Here is a 13,666-nt window from a genome sequence, read left to right on the forward strand (position 1 = left end):
TCCAAGCAGAGAGCGCAACTTGCTCCTCTTGCCCTCCTGGATGTCCAGGGTTTCTGCCCCTGGGCTCCAGCATGGTGGTGTGGTGTGACATACTCTTAGAAGCTCAGCCACCCCCCTGCACCCCTCCTGCACAGGCCTCTCCTCCTTTCTGGGTGGCTGTTTCCAGGGATCTGAGCTAAAAGGGAGTGGTGGTTCATTCACGTGCCTCCTTCCCACCTCTCTTCTTTTAGCAGGAACATGCTGGCATGAAAAATTGGAAAACCAGAGAAATATGAAGAAAATAAAAGTCGCTACCCAGAGAGAGCCACTATTCACAGTTTGGTATATTTCTTTTAGCTTTTTCTGCTATCCACATTTTCGCATAGCTGTCATCGTATTAGACGTTCAGTTTTGGATCCTGAGGTTTTCGTTTACCTTCTACCACCTGCACTTTCTGATGTTATTAACAACTTTTTGAACACTTCCCTTTTAATATCTGCTTAACATTTGAATCACGTGACCATAACATGGCTTTAAAGAAGCATTCTCATTTGTTTAATATTAACGATTTGTCTACTGTTTTAAAATCAATATCAACACCACTGCAAAGAACAACTTTGTGCTTCAAGTTTTCTTTAGTATTTTGGGTAATGGATTATTTTCTTGGGGCATATTCTCACGAATCGGATTGCTGAGTCATGGGCTACCTCACTTACATGGTGTGAACGTGCTGGCCAGTCAGCATCCATCACGATCATGCCAGGCCATGCTCCCACCAGCAGGGCATGAAAGCGACCAGCTCACTTCCTGACATAAACATGATCTATTTTAATCTTCATAGATTTGTTTTCCATTTTTCTATTGTGGAGTAGTTATTATAGCTTTAGAATTTTTAGGACTTACCACCTGTTTTTGGATGTGTCCCTTTAAAGTTATCAACCATGAAATCAAATCCACTTTAAAAATTATTTGAAACCTGTTTTCCTCATATTTAGGATGCCCATGTAACAGCATCTAAACTCTCTTTTCTACAAGCTGTTCCAGGATTACATGATTGCTTTATCTTAAGTTTTCACTTCCAGAACACTTACAATCTTTTCTATAATAATCAAAGTTACTCCAGAGTTACGAAATACCAAGGAATTGACCCCCAGGGTCGCTTTAAAATTTCCAATCACTACTTCCTCCTGAGGGAGCTGGCCTAAAACCCTTACAGCTGAAGCATTCGATTACATTAAACACGCACATGCGGAGGCTGCAATTTCATAGTTTCAATTGCATATTGTGGTAAAATATATGTCACATTAAAACGTACCATCTTAGCCATTTTTAAGTGTACAGTTCGGTGGTGTTAATTACATTCACACTTTTGATCAGTCATCACCACCATCTATTCCCAGAACTTTTCCATCATCCCAAACTGAAACTCCACCAATTACACACTGACACCCCAACTGTCCCCCAGCCCCTGGCCCCCTCACTCTACCTTCTGTCTCTATGAACTTGACTGTCTTTAGTATGTCACATGCGTGGAATCATTATTTGTCCTTTTGTGACTGGCTTATTTCACTCAGCGTAACAGCCTCAAGGTCCACTCATGTTGCAGCGTGTGTCAGTACTCCCTTGCTCTTCAGGGCTGCATACTATTCCATCACGTGGATGGACGTTTCTCTTGTCCATCTGCCCATCAGTGGACACTGGGCTGCTTTCACCTCTAGCTGTTGTGCATTAACTGCTATGAACATGGGTGTGCAAACAGCTCTTCAAGTCTCTGCTTCCCGTGTTATGGGGTACGTACCCAGAAGCGGGGTTGCTGAGGCAAATTACAAACTCTATTTTTAATTTTTTAGGAAACCACCATAGTGTTTCCCTCAGCAACAACGCCATTTTACATTCCCATCAGCAGCGCACAACTGTTCAATTTCTCCACATTCTCACCAACACCGATTTTCAGGGTTTTTTAAATACTAGCCATCCTAATGGGTGTGAGGCAGTACATTCATCTTTTGACTTTCTTTTTATTAACAAGGTCTGTTGGGCTTTTAAAAAACATATCCAAGCTTGATAAGATTATATATTCCTGCATGTACCTTAAGGAAAGAGAGGTGGAAAGAGAGAGAGAGAGCCAGAGAGAGAAAGAGACCCTGCGGCTGGTGACAGAATGTTCTGGACTTGCAGTCACCCCCCACAGCACCCTGGGCTGCTGCACCCCTGGCCCACCAGCCTCGGGCTAAACCAGTCACCATGGCAACCATAAATCTGAGCCGGCAATGCAGGAACCACTTCTATTGCTCCCCATCAGCCTCGCAAAGCATAGTTTTCTCAGATTGGGCGCCTCTGGCTTCGCTGTTTCCTAGACCTTCACTGCATCATAAAAAAAAAAAAATCAAATATCATCTGTTTCTATAAATCAAGGCCTGAATATGGGTATTTACATTTAAATTGCTTTTCTCTTCCAAAGAATCCATAGTCATTATCTGGATATGATGTTGAGACGACTCCATGTCCGGGAGGCAAGTCAAGGTTGGGGAGAAAAACGTCTGAGAATGATCACAGCCAGACACCCAGGCTGGCCTTTGTCAAGGAGTGGGGGAAACAGCCTCGGCTTTTATTCTGCTGGAGCTACTTATGGCTCCAATTAAATTAAACACACACACCTGCTTCCATTATCATCAAACGCTGTTGAGTCCAGGCAGACGAGGTAGGCTTTCCAATATCCCTACTTTTCTTAACGCTGCCTCCAAATTAAAGCTGCACAGAGTAGATGCCAGGGAGCCCCGGGGGTCTTGGGCTGGGCCAGAACCTCACCCGCCACCCACGCTGCACCCCACGAGCTGCCGGTTCCCACTTATCACACTCCGCACAGGAATCTCCCCAAACAAGAGACAACAGCAGAAGCTGCAGTGGCCGAGGACCTGCTCTCCTCTTGGCGCCTCCAGCGTGGCTTCCCCTCCAGACCCCAGAAGCTGCCTAGGCACAGACACAGGTTCCGTTCGGAACCCAGGACTGGTCCCACCCCAGGGCGCAGGAGCTCCTCGGTTTCGCTTCTCAGACCCTCAGAGGCATCCACCTCGGCTCCCCGAGGATGCACCAGTGCAGGTGAGGCCTGTCCTGAAATACCCCAGGAGGGCGGCACCCCAGGCCTGCACCCCGCTGGCACCCAGGTCTGTGCAGAGATTAGTGGGTGCAAGGGGCCTCTGGGCAGGCCCCTCCATCCTGGCTAGGATTAAATCCGCTCCTGCCCACAGTCTGAGGACAGAGGGAATGGGAGCTGGGGAAAGAGAAGGCCACGCTCAGTGCGCCCGGGGCCCACACGCAGCCCCTGACTTGGAGAAAGGCGGCTCTGCCCAGCTCTTTTCTGAGGATACTGGAGTTTACCCCTCCCCTGTGCCTTCAGAGCGCACAGCGCCCAGTTCATCAGCATCAGACAGGACCGGGCGGCCTCCGCCCTGGGCGATGCCCTCTGCCTGACCCCACCAGAGGGACGGGGCTCCGCGGGACCCGCTGCTCCCTGTATTTCAAAATAACTGCGGTCCTCATGGGCTTTCAGCCCAGCCTGAAAATGCAGCGTTTGCACGTGTTTTCTTATCTGCCTGATAAGAGAGGAAAACAGGTGGCTTCAAGGGCGAAAAACCCGGCCGGGCGCGGCGGCTCACACCTGTAATCCCAGCACTTTGGGAGGCCGAGGCGGGGGGACCACCTGAGGCCAACGTGGTGAAACCCTGTCTCTTCTAAAAATACAAAACAATTAGCCGGGTGCAGCGGCGCACGCCTGTAGTCCCAGCTACTCAGGAGGCTGAGGCAGGAGAATCGCTTGAACCCCGGAGGGGAAGGTTGCAGTGAGACATAGCACCACTGCACTCCAGCCTGGGAGACAGAGCAAGACTCTGTCTCAAAAAATTTCTTTTAAAAAGGATGAAAAACTTGCCAAAAACAAAATCAGAAAGCAAGGGTTGGTGCGAGCGATGAGTGCCCAGCACCCGGGCACCCTCTTCCCCCGCACCCAACGAGGCCGCAGCCCATGGCTCCGGGGGTTCGATCCGCCTCCTCTCGGCAGCGCGCCCGGGCGGCCCCAGCTCCAGGCCAGAGGCGAGGCTCACCAGGCTGGGCGCTGCGCACGGCGGGCAGGAGAGGGGCAGACCAGGGCGCAGCAGCCAGGACCCCACACTCACCGTTCACACAGGCCTCGGACGCTCCGCAGAGGCCCTCCTCGAGTAGGCAGCCTGCAGGGAAACAGAGAAGAGACGCGGTCAGCTGGGGAGAGGAGGGGTTGCCCCCGAGGCTGCCGCCCTGGCCCACTGGTGAGTCAGAGAAACTGCCGGCCGAGCAGGTTCCTCCGACCCAGCTTTTCCGAGATGGTGACGATTATTCTGAAGCCAGAACGCTGCGCCCCTGACTCGGCCACGTGGGAGGCCTCCTGGCCTTGTCCGGGAGCCCAGCTCTCACCTGGACCAAGCCCACAGCTCTCGGCTGAGGGTTAAGCCAGCGTCATGATAGGAGCATAGGAGACCCCCGGGCGGCAGGATCAGCAGCGGGGCCGGGGACTCCCCTGGGCCCGGCACCTCCCCTGGACCGGGTGCCCACTGTGCGCACCGGGTCTCCCGAAGTGAGGCTGCAGCGCCCCGGGGAGCGGAGGCTTCCAGGGAGGTACCACGCTCCGCAGAGAGCCCATCTGCGTGGGAAGCAAACCGTGGCGTCCGTGGCCACAGACAAGAGACACATGAGAGGGTCGGGAGAGGAAAGGAGGCAGCGGAGACAAAGATGGGCAGGAAAAGCCAGAGAGGCAGGGCCAGGCCCTGGAGAAGACGCGGGGCAGAGGCAGCGCCTCGATCTGCACCCAGGAAGGGGCTTCAAAAGCTCCGTGGTGCCTGGGAGGCCGGGCGACCCCAAGCCACGCAGCCACCGCGGCCGGGCAGTCTGGCAAAGGCTGGCATTCGGCTCCACGTCCACGCCCGTCTTAAACATAGACAGATGGGTCCAGAAAGCACCACCCCGCTAGGGAGCGGCTCTGGCAAGGGCGTGAGCGGACAGGACACTAGAACCGGGAGGGCCCCAGGGTCTTGACGCGGGAGTCTCACTGCCAGCGAAGGCCGGGTGTGGTCTGAACACGCTGTGTCCTTCACTCACTCCTGCGAAGCATAGTGCCTTCAATCCTGCTTCACCAACCGACAAAAGCCTGTTCATCCGCTAAGATCCCCGCGGAAGCCCCAGACTCTCGCCCCGCTGCCCAGGCGTCCGTTTCGGGACTCACCACACTGTGCGGTGACTGTGGATTAGGGTGTATCTCCCTCTCCTGGAGTTCAGGAGCCGGGCGCATGCCTCTTTCCACCCTCTACTGTTTCCTCCCATGCCCTCTGTGTGTCTGACACAGGGCAGGTGCCCAGGAGCAAATCGGTGCACAAAGACACTGAGGAATCCGGAGAAAGTTATGAATCACTGACGGATTCACCAACAGGGTCATGTGAAAGTTTCCAGTCACCACTTCCTCATGAGGGAGCTGGCCTAAAAGCCTTACAGAGGAAGCACTCGGTTGCCTTAAACCAGCACATGCGGACGCTTTAAAACTAAACACCATTCCGGAACTAAGGCAGCACAGAGCCAGCAGGACCCAACGCTGGGAGTTCACGGGAGGAGGTTTCCCTCATCTCATAACAGCTTCGGGAGCCTTCCACAGTCGCAGGGTCTGGCTGGGGTCTGCTTCCTTCCAGGAGGTGGCCTAGGTGCAGCCCTGGCCTGCCCAGCCTGTGCCTGCCCAGCCCGTGCCCACCACCACCGCCTGCCAGCAGTCACACAGAACAGGCGGGTGGAGGCCCACCAGCAGAAGCCTCCAATCCCAGCAGGCTGTTTTTGGTTTTGGGGGTTTTTTTGTTTTGTTTTGTTTTGTTTTGAAATAACATAATCTCGTGAAAAAGAGCATTTCTTCCTTTTTTTTTTCTTTTTTTTTCTTTTTTTTGAGATGGAGTCTCGCTCTATCACTCAGGCTGGAGTACAGTGGCGTGATCTTGACTCACTGCAACCTCTGCCTCCCAGGTTCAAACGATCCCCCTGCCTCAGCCTCCCAAGTAGCTGGGACTACAGGTGTGCACCACCATACCCAGGTAATTTTTTTGTATTTTTAGTAGAGATGGGATTTCACCATGTTGGCCAGGATGGTCTCGAACTCCTGACCTCAAGTGATCCACCTGCCTTGGTCTCTCAAAGTGCTGGGATTACAGGCATGAGCCACTGCATCTGGCCAAGATTTCATTCCTTAATCCCATTTACCCATGAGCTAACCCCACACTCAGTCTGCATTCTCTGCATTATTTCTTCATTCAACAAGTGCCTGAGCCAGGCAGAGGAGGTGAACAGCCAACAGGAGCGTGGCAGGGAACGTTCTGAGAGACACACACCTGGCACTGGAACAGCAGGAGGAGAGGCAGACACCACTCCCCACAAAAGCAGTGACCTTGAAAAGGTCAGCATGGAAGTTAGCGGACCTCTCAGATCCTCACACACTGACCTCCGAGGCTCCCCTCATTGCCCCCCAGGGGAAGAGCCTCAGCGGTGAGGGCCCCTCCACCCCAGGCACACAGAGGCTCACAGAGAAGGAGCTGGGAACAGTAAGGATGTGACCACACCAGAAATGTGCTGGAGGTTAGTCGGATGTCGTGGAACGTCTCTGGTCCCGGCTCCAGCAGGAGCTACAGGACTCTGCCCAGAATTCTAGGGTGCATCACCAGTGTGGAGGAACAGAGACCTTGGGGGAAGGCAGATGCAGGGACCCTGCAGGCAGAGCTCTCGTTCTAACTCCTTGTTTGTCACATGGAAATGGCAGATGACAGAGCTCTGCTAGGAGAGGCACCAGGAAGAAAGCCTCTTTTCTTCCTGTCTCTGCCTTAATTGTGGCTGACAATTAGATGTGATCTGAACAAGATGTGTATCAAATGATCTTTTGGATCCTGACCTTGGAAAACCACCTGTTACTGGCATGTGCCCAACCGGATTCATTACTCCAGAAGACTGATGAGAAGCAACAGTGAAAACCTACAGCACTCCACGGTGAGAGGCAAACACAGCAGCAGCATTTCACATTATTACCAGAGCTGCAAATGTTATGCATATTTCACCCAGCCAGTCGATATGCTAATTTGACTGCTAAGTTATTTGTGTTATTTGTTCTAAAATTACGAAAGAGCAAATTTCATTTTAAATATCAGCCACCTACTAATAGTAATTATGACCATAAATCATCCAGAGAAGACATTTTCTCCGGCAGACACTGGTTCAACCCAGCCCAGGAGCCTCGGGCACACGCCTTCCTCAAGTGGGCTCCACACCCCACATGTGGCAGCAAATGGCGCCCTGGACTTGTGCACCCTGTCAGCTCACAGACTGCATACACTACAGTCCAGACATCATTCTGAGGCCAAGAAGCTAAATCCACAAGGAAAGCCAACAGTGGCCTGTGGGGCCCTTAACCGTGTGTGCCCAACACTGAAAACTAGAATTCCTTCACTTCAATGTATTATCCACCTTTTTGCATGAAAACATGTGACATTCCCCAAATTCTCAAATTGCTCCTCTGCTGAACCCTACAGCAGGGCTGTGGTGCTCAGGGGTTCCTCCTCACTCTGTGTCCACAGGGTATCCCTCCCGCTTCAGCACAGAGACAAGCACATCCAGTCATGCATGCATGTGCACACATATACACACATGCACACACAAGCATGTGCACACATATACACACATGCACACACAAGCATGTGCACACATATACATATGCATACACATACACACATATACATAAACACATGCACACACGAGCATGTGCACACATACACACATGCACACATACACGCATGCACACACGAGCATGTGCACACATACACATGCACACACGAGCATGTGCACACATGCACACATGTACATACACATGCATACACGAGCATGTGCACACACATGCACACACGAGCATGTGCACACATACATGCACACACAAGCATGTGCACACATGCATACATATATATACATGCATACATGAGCATGAGCACACATATACACACATGCACACACGAGCATGTGCACACATACACATGCACACACAAGCATGTGCACACACATACACATGCACACACGAGCATGTGCACACATATATACACATGCACACACAAGCATGTGCCCACATATACACATGCACACACAAGCATGTGCACATACATACACACATGCACATGCATGTGCACATATACATACGCACATGCACATGCATGTGCACATATATGCACACATGCACATGTAAGCATGTGCACATATACACGCATGCACTCATACATGCACACATGCATGCAGTCATGCCCATCACCAGCACTTGTACACCCATGCACACCGGCATGCATACACACATGCACACATACATGTAAGCATATACACACACACGTAAGCATATACACACATGCACACATACACGTAAGCATATACACACATGCACACACACACGGGTACACTCATGCATGCTGATCTTGTTCTGATTCTGCTTCCCTACTGTGTCCTCAGAATTCTAAGCAGTATCTTGTCACCATTGTGGTGCCCCTTTTTTCTTACCCTTTTCAAGATGAAAATGGATCCAGTTCTGCAAGGAGCCAGGCTGGATCTGCCTCTCATACCCCAATCACTCCTAAGAGATGTTTATGTAGAGTGTGTAGTTCATTGTGGAAATACAGTAAATGTGAACAGAGCCCACCACCTCTCTCACTGGCTGGAAGCAAGCTCGGCACATCCTGTCCCACATGCACCTGCTCTGCTCCCTCCCATCTCTGGGCGTCGCTGTGGCCAAGGCAGGCATGGCCTAAAAATCCATGGCCCCTGCCTGACTCTGTCTCCACTGCCACGGTGGAAGGCCCTTCCTGGGTTCAGGCTTCTTGCCTGACTCTGCCGTGAGGGCAGAGGAAGGCTGTAGTCAGCAGCAGGACACACACGTCTTCTGAAGCGTGTGCTGTATTTTCCACTGAGGCCCATAAAAGCTGGCTGATGTGAGCTGGCATCCCACAGCAGGAACCGAAGAGGAAGGAGGGGAGGTTCCTGGATGGCAGGCTTAGCACCTGTTGCCTCCAACCCGCAGACAGGACTCCTCGGAAGCCTGTGCGCTGGCTGGCCACTCGCTCATTTCCTTTCCTGAGAGGGGCTCACTGAAGACCCTGCTTTGAGGCCGGAATGACCAAGGCCCTGGGATCCAACTGCAAACAGGAAAGCATCTTCCCAGACGGCACCAACTCATGCACCAACGGGAATGCCAGGACCCCGTGGCTGTGCAAACACAGAGATGCGGGTCTGTTGGGGAAGTCGCTGAACCTGAACCGGGACAGCCTCGGAGAAGGGGATGCGGGGGCTTCACCTGTGTCACCACCACTCATTTTGTACAAGGAACACACACAGATTTCCTCATCTAAAAAATATAACGAAGGAGAGTGAAGTAATCTACACCTGGCCCTTTCCTCCCTGGCCCCGCCAGCCTCCTCCGCTCTTCAGAGCTCACAGCCCTCACGCCTGATCCAACCCTCTTACTGTTGGTCACTCTATCTTTGTCCTGTCCCCCTCTACAGCCTTACAAAAAAACATGCCAGAACCCCAGGAACCCCAGTCCCTACTGCCTGGAGCAGGTCCTTCGATGACTGATGTTGTCACCTGCAGCAGTGGTAGTCTCATCACTGTGGGTGTCAATGCTAGAGCCCATCCCAGGTGTGATTCCCGTCAAAGCCATGTTTCCCACCTCTCCCTGCAGAAAACGCTACGGCTTAGGACAGCCTGAGGCTCTGGGGTTATGTGAAATCACATTCTTTTCTAGGAACGCATCATCATAGAAAAGGAAGGTGCAGTGTTTGAAGAGATGCTCTTTTTAAACATCATCCTCATTTTTAACATTCTGGAGAGAGAGCAGGGTGCCCAGTCTCCAACCCCACCTCCTGTGTGGCAAACACAATGCCGTGCACCTGGCAAAGCCTCCCCCTCCCTCGCATTCTCAGATGTAAATGGGGATGTGCCCTGCCCACTGCAGGGGGGTGAGGGTGAGGCGCCTGCCTGCTGATGGGTGGGCAGTGCCTGGGCCATAGTTACCCCCCTAATCTCAGCATCCCCTCACCAGCAGCATACACCCTTGGGACCAAGGAGTCCCCACACCCCACTGAGGTTTTCTAAATGTTTCTATTGGATCAAAAACAACGTGTTAAACCAGGGCCAGTATCCAGGCAGGAATGGAAAGTCAGTTCCATATTAAGAACCCCTATTCTAGGAATAAGCCTGAAAAGTGAGAGATTAAAGCACCTCAGCCCGGAGGCGGGGCTGCCTCTGCCAGGCTGGGCGTGGGAGGACAGAGACCCCCTGGACCCTCATCTCAGGCACCCATGCGGGCAGAGCGTCTGGCTTCTGTGGCCCAAGGCTCAGATGAAAGCTGTGATTGCAATTTCGAAGACAAAAGGAAGAGGGAGAGAGGGAGGAGGAAGGCTTCTGGCTCCTCCCAGATCTGTCTCTGAGAGGAGGGAGGCAGCCCTGGTGGCTCCTGCCAGGCTCCATTGCCCATCCCTGCCTGTGACTTGCAAACAGGGCTCAGGGGGCAGCAGGGGGCAGCAGGAGACAGCGCTCAGCCCTCTGCCAGGAGCCCATGACCAAGGGACCTGGCAGTGGCCCGGAAGGAAGCCAGCTACCTCCACATGAGAGGGACTTACCGCCTCCCTGGAAGCCCAGCCACAGCCTGGGGACACCCTGCAGCCTCCCCCTTCCCTGCAGCCTCCCCCTTCCCTGCCACCTGCCCCTTCCCTGCCGCCTCTCCCATCCCTGCAGCCTCCCCCTTCCTTATGCCCCCTCCCACTTCCCTGGGCCCCCTCCCCTTCCCTGCGCCCCCTCCCCTTCCCTGCACCCTCTCCCCCTTCCCTGTGGCCCCTCCCCTTCCCTGCATCCCTCCCCCTTCCCTGTGCCCCTTCCCCTTCCCTGCACCCCCTCCCCTTCCCTGTGGCCCCTCCCACTTCCCTGCGGCCCCTCCCCCTTCCCTGGGCCCCCTCCCCTTCCCTGCGCCCTCTCCCCCTTCCCTGGGTCCCTCCCCTTCCCTGCGCCCCCTCTCCCTTCCTTGGGCCCCTCCCCTTCCCTGCGCCCCCTCCCCCTTCCCTGGGCCCCCTCCCCTTCCCTGGGCTCCTCTCCTTCCCTGCGCCCCCTCCCCCTTCCCTGGACCCCCTCCCCTTCCCTGCACCCCCCCCTTCTCTGGGCTGCCAACCAAGGGGCTCTGTCAGGTGATGTGCAGCCCTACCTTGGCCAGGTGACCCAGCCCCCCGCCCGCTGCACGTAGGGGTCGGTGTTGCTCAGGCCCCTTCACCTGCTGATCCAGAGTATGGAGACCCCTAGTAAATCATCCCCTATTCTGAGGCTTTCAGTCACGGCCCCAGCCCAGCATTTTGGGGACCCATCCCTTCCTAGCCTTGGCCACACTCTCAGCGCAGGCCATTTCTGGAGGTTGACACACATGGCTGCATTTCTCGCAGGGGAGGGTCTGCAGCCAAACTGGGTAGCTGGTGGAGGGAGAATCACCTGGAAGATTCTGGAAACTTCAGCCTCAATGCCTCAGAGAGCAGGAAGATGGGTGCCCCATCCTGAGGACTGCACGGTGGCCTGGATCTTAGACCTATAAGGCAGGTCCTCGCATTGGTTATGAGTGACATGTTTTCTGCCCTGCCGCACACTCAGTTACCACGAACAGCAGGCACTGACCATGCTGGCAAGTTTGGGCCAAGGTTTCTCCTGCAGGCACCAGGGCCTGCCCACTGCACAGCCTCTGGGCACACTGCTGGCCCTGTTCCTGCAGAGATACCTGTCTGTCCCCTGTGCTGGGAGGAGGGGCCTGAGGCTCACACTCCCTCCATGCTGGGACTGTTCTGCCAGGCACATGTGAGCAGGAACTGGGGGGCACATGACCATGGATGAGTGACCGTGCCTTACTGCAAAGGTGGATCCTTGGGGATCAGGGACACCACAACTGGCCACCTCCAGTTCACCTCCACCCCACACGCCTGTCAGTCCACTCCATCACAACGGTGACGTGTGTGTGCTCAGTAGTGGCAGAAAAGGCCAAGGGCCTCCCCATGTCTTTGGCATTTGTAAAGTCGGTTCCTGTTTGAAGCTGGGGCCACAATTCTAAGTTCCCGATTTCAACTCCTCTTGTTCACAAAATCAGCTTCCCACAGAAAAAGAACCAGCTCACTCCACCCGGAAAAGAGGCAGCGAGCTGGGTACCGGGACAATCATCAAGTCCCATCATTTACTTCTAGGAAAAACAAAACCTCTTACTTTGATTAATTTCCTTATTTTGGGTTCCTCATTGCAGATTTATTTAAACTCTCTTAAGAATAAGAAATTATACCAAATTCAGGATACCTACCAGCATTTTTTGGTTTTTTTGTTTTTGTTTTTGTTTTTGTTTTTGTTTTTTGAGACGGAGTCTCGCTCTGTCACCCAGGCTGGAGTGCAGTGGCCAGATCTCAGCTCACTGCAAGCTCCGCCTCCCGGGTTCACGCCATTCTCCTGCCTCAGCCTCCTGAGTAGCTGGGACTACAGGCACCTGCCACCACGCCCGGCTCGTTTTTTGTATTTTTTAGTAGAGATGGGGTTTCATCGTGTTAGCCAGGATGGTCTCGATCTCCTGACCTCATGATCCGCCCGTCTTGGCCTCCCAAAGTGCTGGGATTACAGGCTTGAGCCACCACGCCCGGCCTTTTGTTTTATTTTTAAAGTACAGAAGTTACATTTCAGGAAATGTGCTCTCCACGCTACACATTCCTCCTTCATTAGTTTGAGGACGTAACAGCAGCAACCTCAACTATAATTATTCTAAATGGCACTTGGTTTTAATCAGCTCTTGGTTTTTAATCGGTTCTGATTTTTTGTCCTCAATTTCCTGAAATGGGATAATACCTTCAAAAGAAGGAATTTTGCTGAGTCATTCTTTGAGACTAAGAAAACATTTCTAATCTTGCTTTCACAGATAAAACGTTCAAGACAAGCTTTCAAAAAGTACCTGATGAAAATCCTTGAACGTTAAATACCATAAGTGCAGGTAGCCAGGCTATGCTGGGGATGAAACGGTTAAGCTAATCTCAGAGAACTCCAACCGGTAACTCTTATGTGTTGGGTTAAAATATAGTATGCCCCACGAAAGAACAGTACCAAAAGTGAGAATAAAGTGAAGAAAAATAGACGTATTGCTCAGGATTGCTGCGACATGGCACATGTGAGCCACACAGCCTGCCCTGCTGTAAATGTGAACTTCAGACGCATGGTTGAAGGGGTAAGCAAGCTTTTTAGCAGTACTGGGCTTAGTTGCAGTCTCAGATGAAAGAGAGGAAAAACCTAGTTCATAGTTTCTCAGTCATTGTTAAAGCACCAAGCCCTCTAACAAAAAGACCTTCTCATCTCAAGATGCCCCTTAGGAAATGTAAGTTATATCATTATCACCATCATCATGATGGATACAGCCTCTCCCACACTTTGATGTGCACGTGAACCAGCTGGATCCTAATAAATGAGCATTTCTATTCCCTGGGCCTGGGACGGAGCCAAAGATTCAGCATTTCCAGTGTACTTCCTGGTGACTCGTCTGCTGGGCTGCCCAACACACTGAGAAGCACGGGCATCACATGTAGAAATCATCCTTACATTGAAAACTTGG

General features: G+C 52.7%; 1 protein-coding gene across 1 annotated transcript in view; it reads right to left on the reverse strand.

The window, feature by feature from the left end:
- Positions 1 to 13,666, reverse strand: part of PTPRN2 (protein tyrosine phosphatase receptor type N2) — a 481,362-nt gene that overhangs the window by 378,583 nt on the left and 89,113 nt on the right. Inside the window, exon 2 of the mRNA XM_030932019.1 lies at positions 4,152 to 4,202. Within this exon, the coding sequence (XP_030787879.1) occupies positions 4,152 to 4,202 (51 nt within the window). The remainder of the gene's footprint in view (positions 1 to 4,151; positions 4,203 to 13,666) is intronic.

Source organism: Rhinopithecus roxellana, chromosome 6, assembly GCF_007565055.1.
Source record: "Rhinopithecus roxellana isolate Shanxi Qingling chromosome 6, ASM756505v1, whole genome shotgun sequence".
Taxonomy (NCBI): Eukaryota; Metazoa; Chordata; class Mammalia; order Primates; family Cercopithecidae; genus Rhinopithecus; species Rhinopithecus roxellana.